Consider the following 13,906-nt stretch of genomic DNA (forward strand, 5'->3'; position numbering starts at 1 on the left):
GGTACTAACGTTACTGGCAGTGTTGGTGATTCTAATGATCACTTCTTAAAATAACACCGAAATAATCTGGTGACAAAATATTTGTGTGCAGAGTGTCAAAGAGATAGGAAACGAGTCAAAAAACTTTTGACTCTGAAAGTAAATACTTCCAAGGTTCTCAGAACCTACTGCAAACTGCTTTAAGAAGAGTCTATCAGCTCATACTCCCATCTGACCTTCTAGTGGAACGAAATCAAAATATTCTTAACAAATGATACCGTTAACTTTTCCAGGAACATTCTAAAAGGGCATCTTAGTTTAATCAATAGTCCACTCCGGGACGCCAGGCTGGCTCAGCTGGTAGAGCACGGCGACTCCATCTTGGGGTTGCTGAGTTTGAGCCCACTCTGGGTGTAGAGATTACTTAAAATAATAAAATCCTTGGGCGCCTGGGTGGCTCAGTTGGTTGAGCGACTGCCTTCAGCTCAGGTCCTGATCCTGGAGTCCCAGGATCATGTCCCACATCGGGCTCCCAGCTCCATAGGGAGTCTGCTTCTCCCTCTGACCTTCTCCTCGTTCACGCTCTCTCTCACTGTCTCTCAAATAAATAAATGTTTAATAATAATAATAATAATAAAATCCTTAGAAATAGTAATAATAATAATCCACTGATTGGTTGGTATTAAAAATAAAGAGTATTGTACCTTAGTACAATACCGTTTCTGTAAAGTAACATACCGCTTACTTATTTTTCTACTATCTTAGTGATATGTTTCCCTATTGATACATAAAAGCACCTCACTTATTTCAGGCATTGAAAAACTATTTATGGATTTAAATATATAATTATGTATTTTTCCTTCTTTTTTCTAAGTTTGTGCTATTACTTTTTCTACTCATCTAGAATTTTAACTTACCACATTATAAAGGCTTGGAAGTTTGGGCGGTTTTCTTTTGCTTTTTGTTGTTGACTTTTGGGAGGGGGGCAAATAGCCCATGTGCTCAGTAGCATCTGTTGCAAACTACAGCTTTCCTCTAATCGGTTTTTATTTACACAATAACCACCTTAAATAGAAATTATCTGCAAAATATTGCTCTAAAATGTTATCTTGAATAAGTAAGTTTACGCCTACGAGATGACTGGAAATCTTTTTAAATATAGCAAAACCCTAATACAAAACTTCTGACCTACAGGTGGAGCCAACACTTGTGCCAGCAGGACTAATGCTGCCCCATCATTCCATAACATGACATTTATATGAGATACGCTGTTGCTGCTCACCTGGAAGGAAGAGTTATTTCCTCTCTGTTGTAGGCCAGGGTGTGAGGGTGTGAGGGTACATGCCTACGCATCACTATCCACACTTAGCTGGACACCCCTGTCACCAAAGGCAGCATTAATGAAACAGCAGGGCCAGATTCATGTACTGCCCAAAGATTAGATCAAAGAAATCTATGGACCAAGGGAAAAGATGAAACTGACCTATACGCTTATAATTACACTTCATAATTTACAACGAGGAATATGAGGAGAGAGAGTCTTTCTGCTGGTGAGGAAGACATAAAACCTAAGAATAAAGAAGTGACTTTGCCAAAGATAAGAAAATTAGACAGTCTAAGGAAGAGAATGGGTTCCATCTGACCGAGTTATTCTATGTATAGAATAGTATTAAGGAAAACCATTTTAATAAACAGTAGGGGGCCAATGGGGATGGGGGGGCCCTCAGTCAGTTAAGCATTCGGCTTAGGTGATGATCCCAGGCTCCTGGGATTGAGCCCTGTGTCGAGCTCCCTGCTCAGTGGAGGGTCTGCTTCTCCCTCTCCCTGTATCCCCACCCCCTGCTCATGCTCTCTCTCTGTCTGAAATTAACGAGTAAAATCTTAAAAAACAACAACAACAACAAAAACAATAAAAAAAACCAGAGTAGGACTCCTGGGTGGCTCAGGTGGTTTGGCGTCTGCCTTCAGCTCAGGTCATGATCCGAGGGTCGTGGCATGGAGTCCCAAATCAGGCTCCTTGCTCAGCAGCAGCCAGCTTCTCCCTCTGCCTGCCACTCCCCATGTTTGTGCACATGGGCACGCGCTCTCTCTGACAAATAAAATAAAAATCTTAAAAAAAAAAAAAAAAACAGTAGGATTTAACCTTTAAACTATTATTCAGAGGAGCCTGGATAGCTCAGTCGGTTAAATGTCTACCTTCAGTTCAGGTCATGATCCTGGGGTCCTGGGATCTAGCCCCCTGTTCAGCAGGGAGTCTACTTAAGAGTGTCTCTTTCTCCTTCTGACCCTCCCCCTGCGTGCGCTCTCTCTCAAATAAATAAATAAATAAATAAAATCTTAAAAAAAAAAAAAGGTAGCAATACATAGCCACTAACTTTCTTTAAGTAAAGAATTTTTCAAAATTCTCAAGTAGTACGAAGAAGGAAAAAATGCCTGAAGGGGGAAAGGTAACCAACCTGCAAACTCTGTCATACGGACACCTGTGAGGTTCAATGCTATCTAATACGAGTCACACTTAGGACCGGAAATACACAGCCCTCTCCTATCTAGGACATGTTTAATTTCAATATGTCAGAAAATACCTAAGTCTGACTCTTATAAGTCTATGAGCTGAAATACCAGGTTTCCAGCTATAGATCTATAAAAACATGACTGAGCAAACTATTATTACTACCACCACAGTAATACAAAAATACAGCAAAAGGATACGTAACAGTTTACTATAATTATGTATACAATACAGGTTTCTTAAAAATGAAGAGCTAACACTACATATTTAGTAAGAGTTAGCGGGGCAAGAACAACTGTGAGCGCAAGCACAATATGGAACGTAAAGAGTAAGTGTGCTCTTAGGGCTCAGAATTCCGCCAGTGCTCTTCACAGACACAACTGAACACCAGCACACACCAGCACACACCAGCTCATCCAGAGTGTCTTCAGCGTTCCACATAAATTCAAAGCTACTGCTTGCGAAACAAGAAATTGCCTAAGATATTGATAGGTGAACAACTGAAATTAAATGTAAAAAATTAAACATTTAGGTAAGTTCAGATTGTTTGGAAACATGGTAACAAAATGATTTGAAAGGCTTAAATCCAGAACTACTATTCAAGCAAAAATCTCTTATTTATAAAACCAGAAAACATGTATGTTTCCAAAAAACCTCAATCTCACCCACAAGCCCAATCCCTATCCAACTACAAACATTTTCTAACTATAAAGCCATCTCACCATGGACTCCAGAGCAGACATAAGGAACGTCACCACCATCCTGCTCTCTGAGGACTCCTCGTCTTCAACGGGCAGGGTAGACATTGCTACTTGGGCCATGATCCCTAGGAAAGAAAAACGACAGTGAGTGGCAGAAATTTACAATGTCCTTCTACACAGATGTTCAGAGCTGCGACAGTCCTCCACAGATGCCTAATTTACAGTTTTCTTGCATAAGAGGAAAAAAAGCCCAGAAGCTGAGTATTCAATTTGTCAAAAACTCCCATCCTCTAAGATATAAAATCTATCCCCTAAATTTCCAACTAATTTCCATAAAATTAGGTCAGCATAATCCCCAAAATAAATTCAGATGTCACCCACGACCAGTTAAAATGTCTCCCAAGTGAGGGACGACTGGGTGGCTCAGTTGGTTAAAGCATCGGCCTTTGGCTCAGGTCAAAACCCCAGGGTCCTGGGATCTAGCCCCACGTGGGGCTCTCTGCTCAGCGGGGAGCGGGCTTCTCCCTCCCCCCCCACCCCCCCCCCCCCGTGCTCTCAGGAAAAGAAAAAAAAAAAAAAATCTCCCATGTGAGAATTAGAGGTGAAGCGCTACACCGTCCAGTGATCACTTCTCACAGCCTGTCACAGCACACAGATGCAAAGCTCCCTTCCTCCCAGGCACACGTGCAGTGGGTAAGGCAGACAGAGACTGGTGAAGATAATTTCTCTGTTCTTACCAAGAAGGACAAATAACATCTAAGAATGCTTTACAATACAGCATTATTATCCTCTTTAGAAAACATTTTCCGCTACCTGGGTGTCAGAAAAGAGCCTCGCTAACCCTCCAACACCATAAAAATGCAACACATGACACTACACAGAAAGTGCTGGCAAGGATATGGAGAAACTGGAGCCCTCGTACACCGCACTCGGGCACATAAAATCATGCATCCAGGGTGGAAATCAACTCGGCAGTTCCTAAAAAAATTAAACAGAATTACCACGACACAGATCCCACTTCTGGGTGTATACCCCAAACCGAAAGCAGACACTCAGATATGTCTACACCATGTTCACAAAAGCATTATTCACAACAGCCAAGCGGTGGAAACAACCCAGGCGTCCACCGTCAGCTGAATGATGCACAAAATGGGACATGTACATCCGATGGCATAGAATTCCTCCTTATTTTTTTTTAAGATTTTATTTATTTATTTGTCAGAGAGAGAGAGAGAGAGAGAGAGAGTGCACAAGTAGGTGAAGTGGCAGGGAGAGGCAGAGAGAGAAGCAGGTTCCTGGCTGAGCAAGGAGCCCGATGTGGGACTCGATCCCAGTGTCCTGGGATCGAGTCCCACATCGGGCTCTCTGCTCAGTAGGGAGCCTGCTTCCCCCTCTCTCTCTGCCTGCTTCTCTGCCTACTTGTGATCTCTGTCAAAAAAAATAAATAAAATCTTAAAAAAAAAAAAGAGAGAGAAGAAAGTTCCAAAACATGCTATGATATAAACAAACCTCGAAAAGAGTATTCTAAGTGAAATGTGCCAGACACAACAAAACTAGTATTATGACTCCACTCCCAGGAGATACCTACATAACAGGCAAACTCACAGAGCCAGAGAGTAGAATGGTGGCCGCCAGGGATGAGGAGGAGTGGGTAGTGGAGATTTACTGTTAATGTGTACAGAATTTTATTTGGAAGATGAAGTTCTGGAGCTAAATGATGCTGAGAGCTGCAGAACAATATGAATGCACTTAATGCCAGGGAGCTGTACATTTTAAAATGGTTAAAATGGTAATTTTGTTATGCATATCTTATAGAAATTGAAAATTGCAAAAAAGCAAAAATATACCACATAAAGACTCTAAGAAGCCACAATCAAAAGCATTATTTTAAAGTTACTAATACCGGGGTGCCCGACTGGTTCAGCTGACTCTTGATTTCAGCTCAGATCATGATCTAAGGGTAGTGATCTGATCAAGCCCTGTGGAGGGCTTCATTTCTACTTAAGATTCTCTCTCTCCTCTCCCTCTGTGCTTCCCCCCCCACCTCTCACCCCAGTTCCTGGGCTCTCTCTCAAAAACAAAAGCACTGCTAATACTAAAAAAAAAACTTTTTTCTAGGGGCACCTGGCTAATTCAATCGGTAGGACATGCGATTCTGGATCTTGGGGTAGTGACTTCAAGCCCCACGTTGGGCACTGACCTTACTTTCAAAATAAATAAATAAATAAAAGTGACCTAGCTCCCACCATTTGTTTCCCAGCCGGTTAACTACTAGGCTAAATTTGGGCATCAACAAGTAACAAATTGTGCATACTTGGGAAATAACACTTTACAATGAAACACAGTAACAAGGGGCACCTGGGTGGCTCAGTCATTAAATGTCTACCTTCCGCTGGGGTCATGATCCCCAGGTCTTGGGATGGAGCCCCGCAGCCCCGCATCAGGCTCCCTGCTCAGCAGGAAGTCTGCTTCCCCCTCTCCCACTGCTCTTGCCTGTGTTCCCTCTCTGGCTCTATCTCTCTGTCAAATAAATAAAATCTTAAAAAAAAAAAAAAAAAAAAAAAAGGAAAATCAGTAACAAAAACTGATACTTATCCCTGAATCTGTGAACAAACAGAAGCAATTTTGTTTTCCAAAACAAGATCTCTATCCTGAAAAGAGACAGACTCAGGAACAATAGTATTCAGCAAGAGAACACTTAAAACATAGAAATTACTTTCCCTAACAGCCTGGGTCCCATTCTTTTCTCCTGGGAAAGAGTTTAAGTAAATTTATATTAAAATGTGGCTCAGTCAAAATGAACTGCAAAAGCATATTATTTTGCCATAATCATAACATTCACTTAGAATATACAGTCATTATTTCTGAAAGTTCATAGGATTTCTTACTCATCTCCCTTTTCTCTCAGTTCTCCAAAAAGGGAAAAAGGAGTCGTGAAAAGGGGACATGTTCTCATGTTACAAATTCAATTTCGTGTCAAAGGTTATAGCCATTCTTAGTGTCAGAACACAACACTGGGACAATTTTCTGCCTACTGCGATTTCTGCTTCTCACCTTAAATTGCCGGAAATCCGCCACGTGGTCATTCACGCTCAATGAGTATTAAGAAATGGGGAGACAGACACCACACAGACAGCCCTGCAGGGGTGCCGCAGGCGAACAGAGGTCCTGTTTCATTACCAGAACTTCTCAGGAGGCACCGTAGCACTTATCAAAGGGAAGAACCTTGGAGGTGATGAATCCAGCAGGGCTTGATGGGGAAGGGGGTGCATTTTGTCTGGGGCTTTCTGCTCTCAGGAAAGTGTACATTTGCATTACAACAGAAACTCTCTGAACTGTTCTTTGCCTGTCCCAAGAGGTCATTTCCCTGGGCAGTCTCTTCAAGGAACACTCTCCCTGCACCCCTCACCCGGTAACCACTGCCCTCCTCTTCTCTTTCCCAGAAAGGAACTGCCATCACGCAGTGGCACTGACGATGCATACCAAGGCCACACACCAGGCCGGGCTGCTGACACAAGCTTATGGAGCATGAGGCATGATAGGCACTGGCAGACTAGGCTGTGGGTCCCCAGACCCTGAAGCACTACATCAACCACTTGCTTCCAAGTCCCCCTTCATCTCTGACCTTTTATAAGCCCCCTCGTTTTAAACAGCAGTTAGAGGGGTGCCTGGGTGGCTCAGTGGGTTAAAGCCTCTGCCTTCGGCTCAGGTCATGATCCCAGGGTCCTGGGATGGAGCCCCGCATCGGGCTCTCTGCTCAGCGGGGAGCCTGCTTCCCTTCCTCTCTCTCTCTCTCTGTGTGCCTCTTTGCCTACTTGTGGTCTCTGTCTATCAAATAAATAAATAAAATCTTAAAAAAGAAAAGAAAAAAAAAAAAACAGCAGTTAGACCAAAAAAAAAAAAAAAAAAAGAAGAAGAAGAAGAAAGATCTATTCATTGCACCCATCATGGTTTATCATCTACTTCATACTCACAACAACCCTGTAAGGGAGAAAAGAGTAAAAGCACAGAAGCGAAACAAAAGTATATTCGCAGAGCCCAGAAAAAAGAACTTCACAGGAGCCAGTGTTCTCATAAAACACTTGCGCAGAACCCCTGTATTCTTTTCCTGATTTATTTTAAACAGGGTGTGTGTGTGTGTGTGTGTGTGTGTGTGAGAGAGAGAGAGAGAGAGACCAGAAATGAACAACAGGAAAATCACCACTGAAAGCAACTAAAATGGGACAGTTAGCTCTGTACTCAAGGAAGGCTAATAGGCAGATTTCTATCTCTAAACGTCATTTGGAATATTCTTTGGGACAAAAAGGAAAAAGAACAAAATGATTATGTGTTCCGTAAGACAGTAAACACACACACACAAACACACACACACAAAAGAAAAGAAAAATTATTTTAAATGCGAGACCTATGATGAAGGCACATTCTTTCCGGTGTTTGGGAACACCACCTCCCTGGGATCACCATAATCCAAGTCCAGGGGGTCAGGCTGCTTGGGCCACCCAGATGTGAACCCGACCACAAGCAGGGATGGAGAAGATCTTACTCATCCCTCATCCAATTTTGGGTCTCATCTCACTGAGAGGGAAAACGTCTATTTGACTCCTCATTCTGTGCAGGCTCGGGGCTTCCATTTCTGAGCCTCTCGACCCATAAGGCGTGGTACCTTCAGGATAAAAGGGGTTTTCACTTCTATTATCTGAGTTACCACTTTCTTTCTCCTATTAGCCTTTCTGTATTAGCCCTTCCAAGTTCCCATCTCATCAACTTTTTGTTATTTATACCAGCTTTTTTTTGTCATTTTAGAACCTTCTTATTAGTTCCACCCGCCCTTGGAACCACATCTTATCTTTATTCTGAAGACTAATTTATGAATTTGCCAGAACTATCTTAGACTGTAAGGTTACGAATTCCTATTTCCAACCACCCCAAGAAAGGAATTTTTTTTTTAATTTTTTTAAGATTTTATTTATTTATTTGACAGAGATTACAAGTAGGCAGAGAGGCAGGCAGAGAGAGAGGGGGAAAGAGGCTCTGCACTGAGCAGAGAGCCCGATGCGGGGCTCGATCCCAGGACACTGAGATCATGACCTAAGCCGAAGGCAGAGGCTTTAACCCACTGAGCCACCCAGGCGCCCCAAGAAAGGAATTTTTAATGTCTAAGTTAATTATTCAGCTGAAAGGATCCACAACTAGGTCCGGAAACACAAGACATCATTAAAGTTCTCTCTATCCCACAGAGTCTTCACTTCTGGAGCAAATGGGTTTCTCTCCTAAGACAGAGGTGACAGTCACACGCATCTTTAGGCTCACCGCACACCCATACTGCGACCCCAGAGGAAACAGACTACCATTATCTTCCCACTACGTCATGTACAAGAGTTCTGGGGGCTTGTGTCGCAAGCCTGGTGTAACTGCAGGGGCTACGCTGAACAAAATGATCCGGGGTTCCCTGCACCTGGCATTCTAGCTAGGACCACATGGAACAGGAAGGCAGGCAGTTACTGAGAAGGCAAAGCAGGGGACGCCTGGCTGGTCAGTCCGTACAGCATGTGACTCTTGATCCCAGGGCTATGAGTTCAAGCCCCATGTTGGGCGTGAGTTCAAGCCCCATGTTGGGCGTGAGTTCAAGCCCCATGTTGGGCGTGGAGCCTACTGAAAAGAAAGCAGAGCGGGACACTGGTACCAGGGGAGAAGGAAGGGGGAGCCTAAGCGTGCCTCGCACGCAAAAAATAGCAGCAACTTTAGTCTGCTGGACCTTCTTTCCTGTTTTTTTCAGTTAACTCAATTCGTCCGTTCTGAATGTTTTCTGACCTCATCTTTCGTTTCCCTGATTGGATTTCAAGTCTCCCTTAGAACTTCCGGAGATGACCGTCACTGGACTGTTACTGTTTCCTACATCTCCCATCCTGGGCAGCTACTGGTTAATGGATATGATGCCTTTCTGATGTGTCTGAAACCAGACTCCAGCCAGTCTTGCCAGTCTTCTTGGATTTCTTGTTGGAGATCCATTTCAAGGGTTAGGTTTATCTGGGTCCTTACTGTTTTGATCTGTTCTACCTCAAAATAAGCCAACAACCAATTCCATATAAATTTTCATTTGACCATACTGCTTTTAATTTACTGATCCTTGGGGCGCCTGGGTGGCTCAGTGGGTTAAGCCTCTGCCTTCAGCTTGGGTCTTGGGATCGAGCCCCGCATCTGGCTCTCTGCTCAGCAGGGAGCCTGCTTCCCTTCCTCTCTCTCTGCCTCCCTCTCTGCCTACTTGTGATCTCTATCAAATGAATAAATAAAATCTTTTTAAAAAATTTACTCTCCTTGCTGTTCATGCTGAACAGCAAAATAACAAAAAGAATATTTTATAGTGAGTTGGAGACTTCATGAAGATTTTCACATATGCCATTATCAGTCTAACAACAACAGCAAAACACAAAACAAAAACCCCACTGAGGTCTTTAGTATTTTTTATCATGGTGATCTCTAAAATATTACTAAACTGGGTGCTTGGGTGGTTCGGTCAGTTAAGCTTCTGCCTTCAGCTCAGGTCATGATCCCAGGGTCGTGGGATCGAGTTCCTTGTTGGGCTCCCTGCTCCACAGAGCATCTGCTTCTCCCTCTGCCCCTCCCCCCACTCATTCTCTCCATCTCTCTCTCTCTCTCCCTTTCAAATAAATAAAATATTTAAAAAACTAAAATAAAATACAGGGGCACCTGGGTGGCTCAGTGGGTTAAGCCTCTGCCTTCAGCTCAGGTCATGATCTCAGAGTCCTGAGATCAAGCCCCACATCGGGCTCTCTGCTCTGCGGGGAGCCTGCTTCCCCCTCTCTCTCTGCCTGCCTCTCTGCCTACTTGTGATCTCTGTCTGTCAAATAAATAAATAAAATCGTTAAAAAAATAAAATTAAAAAAAATACATAAAATACTACTAAATTTTCAGTACTTGTGTTTCAAATTTAAGCTTTGGATCAGAGTGGTAAGTGGGGAAGGTACTATATTACGCTGATTCTGTTTTTTGTTTTTCGTTTTTTTTAAAGGGAAGGTACTATATTATGCTGATCATGTTTTTTTTTTTATTACATTTTTACCCTATTTCTTCTTTGCATTTATATTTTGTTAATTTCAACAAGCATCTTTCCATTTCAATCTTACAACATGTGATCTTAGATCAAGGAGGGGAAAAAAAATCTAGAGCAACCTCCTTGCTCCATTATGTTATAAATGAGAAGCCCAACCTGGAAAGATTAGCTGTCTTGCTGTGGCCATACGGACAGTTAACTTTTACAACAAGGAGCTGGAATCCGTATCTCCAAATTCCCAATTACCTTGTTCATGCACAATAATAATCACAGAAAAGAAGGTTAAATAGAGGAACCCAAGATAAATAATTACACAGTGATTAAAACTGTAATACTAGGCAATCTTCAGGAGGCGCTAGAGTCACGGCCACCCACTGCAAACAAACTGAAGCCAAAGGACAGTATCCTTTTTGTGCATGCAGCACAGACTGCAGGGACACTAGGGAATACTTCACGGATCAGCATCAGTCACATTCTATGAAAAAAAACAAACGATTTGGTTCAAAGAAAAAATATGAATTACAGGCCAAGTGTCTCTGTGAACACGTAATTTGTGTCACAGAACTCTGCTGACGGGCACCATCAGGAGTCACCTCTCCTCTTCACAGCAAGTAACAGCCCTCAGAGTTGAGTTTAAACAACAGAGTAACTTAGTAAAATTTTAGCAAAATCCAAGACCTAGGACCCAGTCCTCAACCAGGAGGAAATGGATTTAAACTGATAGAGGCAACAGGCCCACTATTCTATTCTATTCTCAAAAACTTTATTTTCGGGGCGCCTGGGTGGCTCAGTGGGTTAAAGCCTCTGCCTTCTGCTCAGGTCATGATCTCAGGGTCCTGGGATCAAGCCCCACATTGGGCTCTCTGCTCAGCAGGGAGCCTGCTCCCCCCTCCATCTCTGCCTGCCTCTCTGCCTACTTGTGATCTCTCTGTCAAATAAATAAATAAAATTATTTTTAAAATTTTTTTCTAAAAACTTTATTTTCACAATTTCCTATAAACTGCTAAGGTTCTCTCTGTTATTGTTACTTGCAGTAAACAATTAAGATCTACCCACATAGCTACTTAAATATGGTGAAATAAACTTTGAGACTGCAAAAATCATTAACTTTCCTGACTCAATGTTTTGTACAAGAGCCATAACCCCTAAATCCCAGCCAGACACATGGATGGATGAACACTGAGAAAATACTCAACAGCACCTAAAATACCGACCATGAGGGGACCGCCCATGGAAAACTACAGACAGCACTTACGACAGGTAATGGCATTCAATTCTGTAATTATTCAACAGGTTTCAGAGGTAAAAACAAAGTAATATTTCTACCAAGACAATCTTTCATCCAAACTTCTTCAGCTTCTGACCGCTACCCCAAAAATGCAGCGGGAGGCATCTGGCTGGCTCACTAGGTAGAACATGTAACTCTTAATCTTAGGGTCATGAGTTCGAGCCCCATGTTGCAGGTACAATCTACTTAAAAAAATTTTTTTTAAAGATTTTTATTTATTTGACAGAGATCACAAGCAGGCAGAGAGAGAGGAGGAAAGAGGTTCCCCGCTGATCAGAGAGCCCGATTAGAGGCTCGATCCCAGGACCCTAGAATTATGACCTGAGCCTAAGGCAGAGAGGCTTTAACTCACTGAGCCACCCAGGCGCCCCTCTACTTAAAATTTTTTAAAAAGGGGAGCCTGGGTGGCTCAGTCCTTAAGCATCTGCCTTCTACTCAGGTGACGATCCCAGGACCCCGGGTCTAGCCCCGCATGGGGCGCCCTGCTCAGCCCGAAGCCTGCTTCTCCCTCTCCCACTCCCCTGCTTGTGCTCCTCTCTCGCTGGGTCTGTCAAATAAATAAAATCTTTAAAAATAAATAAATTAAATAAATAAAATACACTTAAAAATACAGTGTGGTTTTCTTGTATTATGGATGGTCTTTATCTAGGCCACTATTTAAGATCTCGTCCTTCATTTTTTGGAGTCAGTTCCAGTAGTTCTGCATTCTATGAGACCTAGTCTCAGGTTATTATTTACGTGAGGTAAAACTCAAATTTACCAACTCATTTTATTAAGAAATCCTAGTCAAGTTTTGATTAAATTAGTAATGAAAGGCACCATCATAGTCTAAAGTACGTAAACCAACAGAAACATCTTCAGTGAGAAGTAAAAATAATTTCAAGTACCACTTAATTCTAAGGAAAATGTAAAATGGCACCTCAGACTTTTAAATATAAATTGTATCTTATAAATTTCCTCAAAATGATGAGCACAAACAGAAAAGTTAGAATTCCTCATCTAAGATGTCACACATTTTGTCATAAGAGGGTGCCTAAAATAACTGGAAAGGATCTACCAGTTCAATCAGCTGACTTTATCCTAAACAAGTTTCGGTTGCATTAAAATCAATTTGGGTCATCATCTAATACTGTATTCCCACAATCTTCTAGGCTGCTGATATCCTTCTACCTCTGAAACTGATGGCACTTAACACCTCCATGTTGTACCTATAATCACTAAGTGGTAAAAGCTAAAGAATCGGTTTCTCAGGAAACATTCCATCCCTAAATTTCAGGTACATACACTACAGTCAGTTCGGAACGCAAACACAGAGCTTGTGTCTTAAATCTCCTTCAACATGCTACCATTCGTTCTAATTATGTCTACTTAGTAGCTGCTACAGAAGACCTGTTTCAGGTTAATTCACTGACCCTATTAATTTGGCTTCTGAAGGATAGCAAAGACATTAACTTGATTTGTTTATTACCAAAGTGGGGCATTTGCCTGACACATTTTACAGAGCAGAACCTTTTTTTTTTTTAACATAAGAAGCTTCTACGTTGGAAAAACAAGGTAAACTGCTTGGGATTACAGAATTATTAAGTAGAAAATAACAGAGATCTCACTGATCTTAATACTCCATGTTCTTTTAAACCATACCATCTACTGTAAAATTATTTTTTTAAAAAGATTGTATTTAGGGACGCCTGGGTGGCTCAGTTGGTTAAGCGGCTGCCTTCGGCTCAGGTCATGATCCCAGCGTCCTGGGATCGAGTCCCACATCAGGCTCCTTGCTCGGCAGGGAGCCTGCTTCTCCCTCTGCTTCTGCCTGCCTCTCTGTCTGCCTGTGCTCGCTCGCTCTCTCTCCCTCTGTCTCTGACAAAAAAAAAAAAAAAAAAAAAAGATTGTATTTATTTATTTGAGAAAGGGAGCACAAGTGGGGGAGCATAGGCAGATAGAGAAGCAGGCCCTCCCCACCCCCAAGCAAGGAGCCTGATGTGGGAATCAATCCCAGGACCCTGATCATGACCTGAGCCACCCAGGCACCCAAATTTAATCAAATTGTTAATGTTTCCCAAATTCCACTATTCACAATATTTAAATTCCAGAAAAACATTTCGTTTTCTGAGATTTAGACAAAAACTATAACGGGATTTTTAGGTCCATGCGCTAACCTTCATTCTAAAAAATAAAAATCACCAGCCTCAAGAGAAAAAAAATCCTTAATTCTAAAAAAGAGAGTTTGGGGGATGGGAGGGATGGGGTGGCCGGGTGATGGACACTGGGGAGGGTATGTGCTATGGTGAGTGCTATGAATTGTGTAAGACTGATGATTCACAGACCTGTACCCCCAAACAAGTAACACATTATATGTT

The 13,906-nt window shown here is 42.3% G+C and overlaps 1 protein-coding gene across 12 annotated transcripts in view; it reads right to left on the minus strand.

Annotated features, from left to right (window-relative positions):
* GTF2I (general transcription factor IIi) overlaps nucleotides 1–13,906 on the minus strand; it is a 101,685-nt gene that overhangs the window by 74,777 nt on the left and 13,002 nt on the right. For all 12 annotated transcript variants that reach the window (XM_032872408.1, XM_032872406.1, XM_032872403.1 and 9 more), the window contains exon 2: nucleotides 3,211–3,314. In XM_032872408.1, coding sequence (XP_032728299.1) covers nucleotides 3,211–3,309 — 99 coding nt within the window. In that variant the 5' untranslated portion in view covers nucleotides 3,310–3,314. The remainder of the gene's footprint in view (nucleotides 1–3,210; nucleotides 3,315–13,906) is intronic.

Source organism: Lontra canadensis, unplaced genomic scaffold, assembly GCF_010015895.1.
Source record: "Lontra canadensis isolate GAN:19392208 unplaced genomic scaffold, GSC_riverotter_1.0 scaffold45, whole genome shotgun sequence".
NCBI lineage: Eukaryota > Metazoa > Chordata > Mammalia > Carnivora > Mustelidae > Lontra > Lontra canadensis.